At 36.9% G+C, this 13586-nt stretch overlaps 1 protein-coding gene across 18 annotated transcripts in view; it reads right to left on the bottom strand.

Moving 5' to 3' along the window:
- Positions 1-13586, bottom strand: part of SLC4A7 (solute carrier family 4 member 7) — a 93042-nt gene that overhangs the window by 47012 nt on the left and 32444 nt on the right. For all 18 annotated transcript variants that reach the window (XM_040061071.2, XM_040060956.1, XM_040061017.1 and 15 more), the window contains exon 2: positions 10366-10447. In XM_040061071.2, the coding sequence (XP_039917005.1) occupies positions 10366-10447 (82 nt within the window). The remainder of the gene's footprint in view (positions 1-10365; positions 10448-13586) is intronic.

Here is a 13586-nt window from a genome sequence, read left to right as displayed (position 1 = left end):
CTTTCACATCAACATCTTAGCAAAAGATATCAATCAACTGACTGTTATGAACGTATTACTACCATGTCTCCTGGAATGGAGATAGCATGTACAATAGGCTTTTCAATTCCTATTTAAACAAACAATTGCAGGAAGAGACAAATTAACTGTAACACTAAATACTCTGTTTCATGGTGTTGAAGAGTTATTATGGAAGACTGACATTAACCAAAGGAAAAGGAAGTGGTCTTCCAGATCTCAGATGTAAATTCAGCAAATTTACATAATGCAGGCAAGCCCTAGAAATTGTGACTACACATGCACACACACACTAGATTAAAGATAATGAAAATTCCCGGTGATTATAGAGCTTTAAAAAAAAAAAATGCGGTAAGATGTCGAGCATATTTCCCAAAAAAAGAATCCCTAAGGCCAAAAAGATACTTCTTTATAGAAGTTTTGCGCATTTTTACAGTGTTACATGACTAACAATACAAGCAAAAATCACTTTTAACACAAGTAAGTTCAGTATTTAATTCATCTGGTCAAAGATTCCTTTTCACATAACAAGATCCAATTCTTGACACACTTCCAACATTAGTTTAATTAGTCGACTGCTGGCACTATGACCAAATCTGAAATTAAGCATATTAAAAGCTATTTGCTTCCATGTAAGAGTGGAAAAGAGATTAATTTCTCGTAGCAAACACCAGTCCTATTTATAGAGAGACTTGTCTTTTGTGAGTTTCTTCCAACAATACCCAGCCCCTGCCCGGCAGCCTGACCTCTGCCCTCCGTGGCTACTATGCACAATGCAATTCCCAGAGAAATTAATGCCAATGTGACACCTATAAATCACTGCACTTGGTGTATAATATGATCGGGGGCATCATTAACAATGGTCATGTTGCTGATGCCATCATGATACAATAATCTTATGCACAGGGAAAGCAACAACATTCAAAAATAACTGCATTACTCACCACATCCCACTCAAAGCTGCAACTGAGTGAGCCACCACTCACTGCAAGTGCTGTTCCTATGCCTGTTAGGGTTTCTGTTTCATTTCATATATTCAATTAACAAGTATCAAACTACAGTTTATATATGCACTTCAACAGTTCTATTTATTGCCAAAGTGTTGGATTTTTTGCAGGAACTATTTCTTCCTAAGACAAACTCTAGTATACTTCTAGTAATAGAAGCGTTTTAAATAATTGCTTGCTTTAATATTGTTAATAAGACCATTTTAAGCGTGTGTTTTGATCAATGCACTAACAAACAAACAAACAAACAAAAAAACAACCACACCTTGAAGGAATCTGAAACTGTTCAGGATATTACTCCCTGAGATTTAAGGACTTCCACTCTTTGGTCTCTTGCTGTTCTCACAAATAAGAGATAAATGTCCCACACAGATTTTTCAAGGATCTCCATCTTAAACAATGTACCTTCCTATTGCAAAAACTGGCATTTGTACTAGAAATGTGACCATTTCCATAGTCAATGATCATGTTGCTGCACAGAGGAGAGGTGGAACAAGCAAACAAGATCTCCTTTTACCTAATTGCACTGAGACAGAATTTTTTTTTTTTCCAGTAGAAAGGTTTGGAAGAGAGCAGATAAGCTGCAAAGATACAGGTAAAAGCTATGGAAAACTGAGCTGAAATAAGCAACAAACAGGTCTTTTTAAACAGCCTGTGTCCACAGCAAATGGCTTTTACTATCACAGAACCACAGAATTGTGTCCAGGTGCCTCACAGCTGCCTCAGGCACACCAAGTAGGCACTGCCAAATTAGTAACCCGGACGGTCAGTCCACAACCTACATCTGATACTGCTGTTCAGCTCTAAAAGGAAGATTTAAAGGTAGCACCTTCATGCTACCTGAACAAACCAGAGTCTCACAGAGACAGGGAACAGTCTAGCCATGGGTTATTATCCTGCCCTTCAGCCCACGCTGCCCAGAAGTGACTACTGTGAGACTATTACCGCATGTAGACACTGCCTTGCAGGCTAATGTAAACGAAGAATACCTTCCCCAGACCACTTCTGTTTAGGCAAAGTGTTCAGACATCTGCAACAGTATTTAGGGACCATCACAAAACATCGATGAGCAAATGATGTTCAGCATTTGTAAAGTAAAATGGATCACAATCCGAAGTAATCATATCAGAGTAACTTTAAGAAAAAAAGTGATGTTGACAAAGAGCATCTGAAGTATTTTTTCAGAGCAAGCAGTGGGGGTGGCAGTACAATGGACTAACCAAGAAAATTTTACCTACAGCAAACAGAAGATTATGAGTGTACCTGACTGCTCCTTAGGAAAATGCACCTTTATTCTAGTATCACAAGCAGTCTTAAATAGACATTTCAACTACTTCCAGAAAATCTGAAACTACTGCTGTTGAGTGTACTGCCATGATTACCCAAAAACATGTCACAGGCATATTTAACTACAAAGGTGGGACAAAACTACATAATAAAAATTGGACAAGCTTAACTTTGATTCTAACTCAACAAAGCAAAGCATTGAGAAGCCTTCTAAAAATAAGATTGCTGCACTGAGTAGGTCTGTGTTTCCTCAAATTTCATTATTCAGATAGGAGTAATAATGTTTGCAGATGGACAGATAGAAGATTTACTTATAAATACAATTTACAAGGAAAAGCAAAATGAAACAAAACCATGGCCTTTTTTTTCCCTTCATTCCCAACGGATTGGGTGAAACAACTTAAGATATCCTTCAGCCTGGCCAAAAAAACCTAAACTAAACAAAATGATAAAACCAACCTTCAAGAAAGGCAATTAATATAAAATTAATATCAGTGAAAACAACTGAAAGACATTTAACTCTAAAATGGCTGGGATTCAAGTTTCTAGCATTGGGTGTTATTTTTAAAAGAGACACAACCTTTACTTGAACATTGTGTTTAGAAGTTCAAAAGGTACATTATGTGACCTTCAAACCTTTATTCATGTAAATGTCTGTAGCACAGTACCACTTTCAAACAAAGCTTCTTACAGAATTACTATAAACCAATAATCAATAGAATTAGTAGACTGCCCAATACTAAATTTAGTAATACAAAGCTCAAAAGATGATTGCTCATTTTAATCCAACATGACTTTATCCAAGCTTAGCTGTTTAAATCCACTGAGAGTATTTACTACTTAAGGCCTTTATCGATATAAAACAAACTTAAATGTTAAGAACTTGAAACATGTCTCCATCACATGGTTGATCTCCGATCACATGGTTGGTCTCACTCCAAAAGTCAGTTTGAGTAAAGTTCTATAACGTTTACAGAACAGAAAATGCTCTACGTTTCTTGATTTCTCCCCAGAGCTCCTATGAAAATGGTAATAGAAGACTTTTGAGGTCTGAGAGAAATCACCAAAAATGCCAGGATGTCACTTGGCTTTAAATACAATTCTACACAGAACCTTCTCTTCTCTTTGGCTAGATGCCTTCTAACCTTCATAGAAAGGATATTGTTGTCCACCTTAAGAAAAAGCGAAGAAAATCAAGTTTATATCTATGTGGATTCTCAAATCCTGTTACTTGGACGTTTTAACTAAGAGTGATGTTATATATTAATGACGGATGTAAGGACTATCTGGAGATGAGTTACCTGGTCCAATCTTGCTCAAAGTACAGCCAACTTCGAAGCTGAAGTCATGGTTTTGATGAGTTTAGTTAGGATGACAGCCATCCTTTTAGCATTTTTAAGGACATATGTTCCACAGCCTATCTAGGTAACCTATACCAACCTGCAGCAACACACTACCTGGAAAAAAAGAAAAATCCTAATATCCAACTATTACTTCCAATATAGCATCTTATGTGTGATTCCCCTCACCCTTTCATAACGCATCAGTGTGACCCCATCTCCTCAATAAGCTCTGACGTCTGCTGAAGACTAGAACTTTGTGACAAGAATTACTATTTTTTATGAAAATTTTCAAATAATAATCTGAAGATAGATAATTTATTTTATACAGTAGCTTTTTTTAATCGAATAATGTCATAATCTATTTCATCCTAGCATGGAGCATTCCAGTATGGAAAAAATGGAGTATTTGCAGGAGAGATCCTAATCCATTCCTTAAGATCATAAAATGGGGAAGAAATCCAGCTGTTTTAATATCTTAACTCACATCTCCAAATGCATTACCCTAGTAGGAAAGATCTGGAACACAGCATCTCATTCCTTGGTATTAATTTCCCTTACATCACATAGAGTACTTGTATGCGCAAAAATAAGCTCAACACAATCTATGAGCACAACTTCTTGTGACCTTTTCACAAGGCTGCTCTGAAGGTAGAAGTACACAAATGGGGAAAAGTAGGTGGATGGAAGAAGTAAGAGTGAGAACAAAAGTGTCTTTTCTTGCCCTTAAAAATTTCACAGCCCATAGGACTTCTCCAAATATTCTTGGTTCTGGTAAAACTTAAGGAACAAGAACAATGCCTCAACACACATACACCCTCCCACCCCCTTGTTTATTTAAAATGAAAAATTGCTCAAGTCACTTATTCACAAAAAATACTTCTACTATGCTGATTTTCTAATTAAAAAGAATGCCCTATTTCTGAAGGATGCAATTAAATGCATGAATTAGTATTGATAGTGAAGTTCCTAGCATAAGAAAGAAACTAAATACTTCAGAACAAACAGCATTTTTCACTTAGAAAATAAACTTCTCATGCACATTCCCAAGAAAAGAGTCCCACTACTTTCTATGGAATTAATGTACCAAAAGTGAATATAAAATCATTTTATATAATCTTGGTCTTCCATGCATGAATTGACTACTAAGGATTCTTCTTGTTAAAGGAACTATTTAACAAAAGCTATCTCTTGCTCTCAGAATTAAACATTTGACATAAAATTTTCTAACTGAATCTGTAGAAAGAAATAAAGAAAATTCTTTCACGGGACAGCTGCATGCCATGACTGGAACCCAAAGGTTCTCCACAGTACAGTTTCTTTTAGAATCCATTACACATCCTGGGCTGTGAACTCTGAAATCGCCTGCTGCTCCTAGCAATTAGGTCTATCTGAAATACACTCTTTATAATTGAACTGATAAAACTGAGAAGCACAGTCCCAAACTTTAGTTAGAATAGCACAGGGTAAAGCAGTTCAGGAAGAGTGTTTTCACACCACGTGACAAAAACTGGCATATTATGCTGACAAAAACAGTAGATGCCAGATTTCTCATTACGTAGAGAAGTGATTTTTTTCTGACTTAAAACCAAATGAGTTCGTAGGGACAGTCATAGAGAAAAATGCAGTTAATACTTCTGTTAGACACAATCAACGATATTCAAGAAGGCATTATCAGCAATTACATTCGATGGGCAAGCAGGAACAATAACAGGAAAAGCTTAGTGCTGGGTGGCAGTGCCACACTGGGATTCTGGCACAGACTTCACCTGTGGCTCACTGCCAGCACCTATCTTCCTCGCCTGGGAAAGGAGCCAGCCCTTGGTACCCATGGGAGGGGGGATGAGCCCTCCCTGCACTGCACAGCCAAGCCAGACCAGAGCTGGGCCCCACACTTTATCTGAGCTGAGGAGCCTTGGTCCAGCTTGTCTCTGCAGCAGAGCTCAGGAAAAAGGATACAAATACAAGGTAATTTCAAAGAGTTGTTTCTGTTGGAGGAGAGAAAACTTAGAAGCAAGCAATTCAAACCGAAGTCCCATCAGCATTCAAGACTAGCCCTTTGTCTACTAAACACAACATAAAACCACAGAATGGTTTGGGTTGCAACAGATTCCCACCTCCCTGGTAAAGACACAAGGCTTCCACATTCATCACGCTGTTCTTGTAGAGTATTTCATAAGAAACTTCTGAAATAAAATTTTCTGACTTCATCAACGGGTCACAAATACATTGTCATTACAAATTTGATCACATCCCTCTCTTGTACAAGTGCTTAAATAGATTGGTTTGCCAAATGCATCTATAGATATTTTAAGATATGAAAAACATTACAGAAGGAATCTTGCTTCATAGAAGGGTTACCCATTCCTGACAAAAACTGAAACTCTCTCTTTTTTTTTATTTCTTATTTTATAAATAAACAAAAAGGTAAATCTCACACTTTAAAAGCTTAAACTGCTATGAAACACTAGCTTTCAGTGAACTGCAAATAGAGAAATCATCCAATCATGAATAGTTCTAATATCCAACAAGGCACAAGTTTAGTCAATTTTTGGAACAACTGATTTTTAAGGGATTAAAAAAAGTTAAAGCTTATGAAAAGTCATCAAGAAGTAATAGGTTGCAGAATCAAGTAATCTCTTCAAAAATTTTATATTTGAGTGATCTGGAACTATCAAGTTTGCTGCAAGTTTTAAGTTTTGGTTCATGCTGTTTGGTAGAACTTAATTTTTACGACCATATTACTTAATAATATTTTATGTGTGTTTCAGATTATAAAAGTGTTATAGTTAGCAGCAGCTGTCTTTTTATAAAATTTCTGTTGCAGTTGGAATAAAAACATTACCTATTGTTCTCTCAAATAGAAGAAGTTTGGGGAAAAAAACATTCAGACACAGTTTATGTCAAACACTTTTAAAAAGCTTCAAATTACAAAACACTTGTACAGCAAGTTTTCTCCTTAGATACACGATATTCACCTAAGGGGAGAAAAAATACAGGATTATTTGATTACCTGTTCTTGTCAACTAAGATTAAGTGAAAGTCACAGTTCTTTTCTTAAATAAAAATTAAGGCTCACCAAGGTATAAGGGATAATAGGGTCACTTAAAATGTAAACATGACTTACACCTGCCACAGGATAATGTGAGAGGAGATAGCTATTAAACCATCTTAACTCTTGAAAGCTGGTGCTTGGATTAATGCCACAGAAAACTAGTCTACCAAGCCACATTCCTGACCTCAAGATTGTTTCTGGAATGAAAACTCTGTTATGTGTAAACTCCTTATCTTTGCTATGCCAGCTAAGAATAACAGAATGTATCTATTTTCCCTTGAACTGTATCTAGTAAATGTATCCTCAAATCAAGGTTGAAAAGCAGCTACACATTTTAGAAAATGCATCCTGGTAGTATCAAGCCAGACAACTTAATACAAATTTAAGAAAGATTTCCTTAAACATCATTTAACAGAAAATACCTTTTACAAGATCACATTAAACACCTCTGCCATTAATATTCTTGCCTTACTTCCAACTCCTCGCTTACTTTGTTATTACTCTCATTCACTGCAGCTCAAAGAGCCTGGCATCAAGTTAAGAACATTAGGTGCTCTTAAAAAGGTTATTTTAAGATGTTATTCCCCTTTCTAGCTCTTCTGTAAACTGACATTTGTTAATTCAAAATAAGGCCTTACAGCTTCAGTGAAGCGCAGTACCTTTATTTAGTACACACACAGTCTGCCCACAATTGCAGTTTACCAGCTCCAACCATTCCTCTTTTATGGGAAGAGTGTTACAAAATAAGCAGCCTGCACCTAACTTTTCTAACCTAAACACTGTCACTCCAGACAGGTACCACACTCTGCCAGCCACCAAAAATAGAATGCAGAGCTTGAAAATGTCCAAGTCCAAGATCTATTTTCCTCTTTAGCATTTGTTTCTCTTTCCATTAATACTTCATTGCAGATTTCCAGAAAATACAAGCGTTCAATACTGACAACACCAAGAAATTTTCCCTTTAGTATTAAGAGCAAAATTATGCCTTCTACTGAATAAAACCTATCAATATCAGTTTGCATGCGCTTTAAAGAGGTTAAGCATTGCCTGTCCATGTGGGCTTCAAAAGGTGTGGTGCTTCACACCAGAGCTGAACTCAATTTACTGCTTGCTGACTCTCCTTGAAAATACACCGATCCACACATCTGTAAAGGTTCAAAATTCCTAGAACACCTTTTCAAGTCACCAGAAAGACACATTGAAAGACTAGACTGAAATAATTTAGAGTCTTAAAACACCTCCAATGCCCAATGCTTCAGTAAAGGGCTTCCCAAGCCTACAAGAAAATGTTTGCATCAGAAATGAAAAATAATACTAGTTCGAGTTGTTTTACAGCTTGCAGCTAACAATACCATTTCTCCCCTTGTAGGATTTTAATACCAGAATTAAAAACAAAACCTAAAAATTCCACATACGTACTTTCATCATAATAGCTTATAAATAATGAACTCTTAAGCAGAGCTGTAAGTTCACATAAATTTATCCTCTAAAAGACCCTGAATTTGAAGAATCTCTGAGAAGGTAACTATATGAGTTGAACAATCACACTTACACACTTTTCATAAAGGAAAGAAAAAATGTTCTGTTCTTACTTTGGAACAGTTTTCACTTTGATAAAGTCAAATGATATGCTGCGCCTCCCTTGCCCCATTCTACCAATAAAAATTTAGTTCTTACAAATATACGAGGTACTAAAAAAATATATGTGAACACCAAGAATGATTCCTATTTATGTGAGAAAATGTGTGCCTATATACAGCTTCACGTATGTGATAATCCTACTGGAAAACATTTTTTTTGTCAGATAGTTCTTACCAGTTATTCGTTAAACCTCCGTATAGCCAGCCTCTCTTGCATTGAGACACAAACACTGGTCCACTCCAAAATGAGGGAGGGAGGGAAAGAAAAGGCTGCATGGGTAAGAGCAAGGTGAGGACAGTGAGATCTCAACTCCTCCTTTTAAAAACACTTACACTGACTCCATTGTTCATTGGACAGCAGTCTACACTTCACCTTAATTTACTGTTTGCCTATGGGTAAGATGGGTATTTTCCATCACAGTCATCCAAGTGTTTAAATTGTCTCAAGCGGCTGGAGCCCCCTGCCTTCCCACCCAGTATCTTGATTAACTGCTGTGCTGTACCAGCTGAAGCACTCCAACAAGAATGTGCTCTGAAAGAGACTGGGGAAATGATCTGGCTGCACATTCCCATGTCATTCTTTGTGGTCGAGGTATTACAGCTGCTAAGGCTGCTGCCTCAAACACTACTCCAGCTGGATGCCTGCTTCCCCCTTAACCGCTGCCTCCCTGCAAAACATACATACGCTTTTTCTGGGTCATCTCCCAAGAAAAGCAAGAGAAAGAAATTAAGGAGACAGCTTAAATCTGCACTGAAGATTCAACTGCAGGAATAGGCAAGGCAGTGGTTCGCCTACAGCAGAACCCCATGTAAATCAGCATTGTCACAGCCTCCACTGCTGCACCCCTCAGCCTCACATCCACGCTTCTTCCTCTGCTCAACTCTGACACACATCCATCTGTGTGGCATTTTGGGTGCTCAACAGCTGAGATCTCGAGCATCTTCCTTTGTCAGGATGTTAAATTTTCCAATGGCTTAACACGCTTAGCCAGGCTTCTGGTTTGGTCATGCCAATGGGAGTGTTAGCACAAGACACAAAACAGTAACAGAATGAAGGGAACAGAGCAGGAGTATGACTGCAACAGGAACAAACAACTTCAATCACGTTAAACTGTCTCCTGTTATACCACAGTATGAGAAAAACGTGACAGCAACTGAAATCAATTTTTATTAGCCAGAAACTCCAACCATTATGGTTTTCCAGTGTGCTGAAGCAGTAAGAATCAGTACAACTCAGTGAATCTACTGCCTTCTAGCATTCTGCAAATGTTAATTAAGCTTCAGAGCATTCCATGTGAAAGGCAAATAATGAAGATTTTAACACTGGATCTCTGAGTTTTTTCCTCATTCTTTAAGTAGAATCCATGAATCCTCATCCCAAACTAATTTGTTTTGAAGTAAGAAAAAAATACCATGTCTTAGATGAAATATCTAATTTTACATTCTTCTACATGAAACCAAATCATTGTTATTTTTATTGCTATATGTGGGATCCCGAGTCAAATAATGAAGACTACCATAATGCTTTACTGACAGCAGATTGTGGAACATACAGTTTACTATGGAACCAGAAGGACAGTTACATATCTGTTCAGACTCTCAGTATTTGAAGTGCATAACCACAATCACAAGGATACTTAACTTTCAGAAAAGAAAACAAACATCTCCCTCATGACCCCTGTTTCCTGACTTTTAATTCTGCAGAACATGACATCATTCATGCTGGAAAACTACTTACCAACAGGAATGATTTTTTCAAATCTAAGTCTAAGAAGCAAGCTTTCCTCGGACAGCTTCAATTTTTTTTTTTTTTTCTTTTGTGACAGATTAGAACAGTGGATATCTATCAGCATGCATAGAGATCAAAAACAGGGCAGGCCTCCTCTGCTTTTCACCAGTTTTACTCCCAGAATTTTATGATAGGTGTAAAATGTTGATTCCTTTTAGCAAGGAAAATTCATCTTTTATCCCTAGGCAAAAAATGCATGTTAAGCAAGAGAAAACCACCATAAACTTACTCTCTAGTTCTTCTTTCTCAAAATTTGTATTGATAGTAGAGCTGATTTTGCCCATATCCACAACAGCTTCTTCATCATGACCCTGAAGAAACAAGACACAAGTTTAAGTTAAAACTAAATAAAACTATTTTTTTTCCTAAATTCCTAAATATGTTCTGAAATAGTATGTCACCACTGAAAACCTACCCATCCAATTTTTCAAGAAAACATTACCCTGTAGTGAAGGAAGAGAGCAAATCAACAGATTGGTTAAATACCATAAAATTTCCTCCTGCAATACTCTTGATTTCATCATATCAACAATCAGGACACACGTTTCAAAAGGGCAATATTATTTTAGTTTTTTATTCAACAGCAATCAAGCTACTTCAATAAAATAACTGGTAAATTTATAAAAAGATACAGAAGTTAATATTGAGACGTCTCAAGCTCTTCTCTTTAGGGAGCAATTGTTGTGTGAGATTTTCTAGCACAAGTAAGAAGCTTTTTTGATCAAAGGGTTAGCAAAAAGGTTAGGTTATCCAGCCTAAGGTCTTTCCTAGACCAACAGCTCTGGAAATATCAAAGTAACTGCTTCATTCAGGTTTCAGCAGCCAGTCTGTTAACCTAATTCACTTTTTTTTTTTTTAAATCCCACAAAGTTGAAAAGCAGCAGTTTCCAGCATGCCTTTTCAGCTTCTACTACTACTGAAACCACACCACTCATAACGTGCAATATTTGAAATAGATATAAGCTTATCTTTGAAGAAGTCCTCTAATCATAGTTAGCCCATCACTAAAGCCGACCAAAACTGCCTTTTGCTCAGTCTTGACAAAAATGAAGTAACTGAGTAGTAGAAATCTCAAGCCCATCTCAGACTTGACATCAAAACAACATTAAAGTTGCCTTTCTCCACGAGAACAAAGTCCACTTTTCACAGCTCACGAATTACAGCCTCCTAATGGAGCTGGTTCTCCAAAAGAACAACTGCCTAAGGGTAACATTTTTACATACAAATATAAGGGCCAGGCTATTTGCTAAAGATCACTGTCCCTGATCTTTCCGCTCCCTCGGGCACACACTTTTTTCCTTAAGTCAGACCTAACCATCATGAAAGCAAATAAAAAGTGCTTAAGAAATGGTGTGGGGGCTTAGCTTTTTTATAACTACTTGATTAGTTTTCCATTGGATTAGCTCACCAGGGACTTCTCTTGTGGCCATATGACTGCTAGATTCACAAGTTTATCTGTTTCATCACTGCTTCTAGCAGCATTTACATTGATCTGATGCATCTACATCAATCCACAGAGGATCTGTGATAATGGAAGCCTAAATCAGGAGTCTTACAGGAACTGAGAACCCTAACAGTGTTGACATTCAACTAGACTTTGGCCTTAGAATCATGCAATTGCTTTATATATAGAACAAGTTTGTCACCTCACAGGAAAAGTGGCAAGGATGAAAAACAGCATACCTGGGTGTAACAGGTACAAGCTGAAGCCTCCTGTATCAACTCCCACTCACAAAAAAAAAAAAAGTTTTTTGAGCACAGAACTCCTTGATCTTAAAACATACCTTTATTATAGTATATTGTGCACATATACATTAAAAAAAACCCCTACATATTTAACTTTTGAGGAAAGAAGACTGAAGAATATGAGGATGACAAGCACCACATGCTGGGAAAAAAAATCTCTGAGGTTTAAAAAAGGGTTAGATGCAGCTAGACCACAAAAAACCAAAAGCACCTGGCACTAGGTAAGTCAGTAAAAAAACACAAGAGAAAAGAGTAGCGCATGGCAGAATAAACCTTTGAAAACTGAATACAAGTAAATTTTCAGCTTGAAAACCCTGCAAATGGTTTTCAAGAAATGCATTACACACTAATGTAACTCTGTCACTACCACTGCATTGCAGTGACTGTAGAGTTTTGCATGCAGGTTAGAAACATCAAAACCCTGTACACGCCACAGAGCTACAATTAAAAAATTGAGGTGATATCCATTGGGCAAGACTGTGGTAGTGTTCCAAGGGCCTGTAAATAAAGAAGTGATGGAAATTTTTCAAGTGTCATGGTAATGAGATGGGAGAGTAATGAAAATAGTATATTCCTGTCTCCTACACACCAAAGTCAAGCATAATGTAGTACAATCCCGTTCACAGAAACACATACATACAGTATGCACGTTACCATAAAACTCCAAGCAGAGATGGAAACAGAAGAATTACAAATCCTCTAAACTACCTTAAGTGTTTTTTAATATTTGAGTAGGGGAAAAAAAAAAAAAAAAACCAAACAACAACAACCTAGTAATAGGAAAACTGCTATCAAAACCTCTTCCACAATTAGCTGCATGGTTAAAGCCACAGACTGCTGAAAAATCCTGTACCCAACACACCCATCCCCAGCAGCCCTTTTAGGACACTTGGAATCGTGCCAAACACAGTTTTTGAGCAACAGAGGAAAAAAGTTTTTCTTTAATAATACAAACAACTGCATACCAGTAGAAAACTACATACACACTGTGAAAAATATACACATAAGGAAATATTTTTATCTCCCAATAATGTTTTGAAACTGGATTTGCTCTGTGCCCTATATCACATTATTAATTTTTATCATCCTTTGCTTTAGTAAAAAAGATTCTCTGCCAAACTCATACATACAGAAGCAGCCTTTAAAAACCACATCATGTGAAAGTAACATGTCTTTTAAGATTAGATTACAGGAAGGTATGCATGCCCTTGCAAACCATTCTATCACTATCTCAAAGTACTCAACATATGCAAAGACTCTTCCAAGAATAAACCATTAACAACCACAAATATCATACATGACGGAAGCATATCATTTACAGCCTTTGTTCAGAAAAACACAAAGCATTATTTTAACTTATCTCTTTTGTGATGCCAAGAACAAATCCCAGTATGAGATACTTTTGCCTTAGGTCAGGTAAAAAGTCAAAAATATTCAAATACTTTATAAAGTAATTCCAAACTACAACATTTCCTGGTTAAAAATAAAGTCTGTAGGGCAGACATTTACAGTAATTTTAGATGATCTACCATGTCAGTTGAAGGCACTAAAGGGAGGGAAAATTTTACAGTTGCCATTTTAGTTCTCTCATCTACTTTATGAACTTTTTACATAAACAAAGAACAGTGGGATTGTGGAAAATTTGCCGACTTCCCTTTTTTAGGCAGAGAATGACTGGAGCTTAAGGCAAGTATTCCAGGGCAG

This window comes from Hirundo rustica, chromosome 1 (assembly GCF_015227805.2).
Source record: "Hirundo rustica isolate bHirRus1 chromosome 1, bHirRus1.pri.v3, whole genome shotgun sequence".
Taxonomy (NCBI): Eukaryota; Metazoa; Chordata; class Aves; order Passeriformes; family Hirundinidae; genus Hirundo; species Hirundo rustica.
The sequence above is the reverse complement of the archived record's forward strand: the minus strand, read 5'-3'. Positions and strand labels throughout refer to the sequence as shown.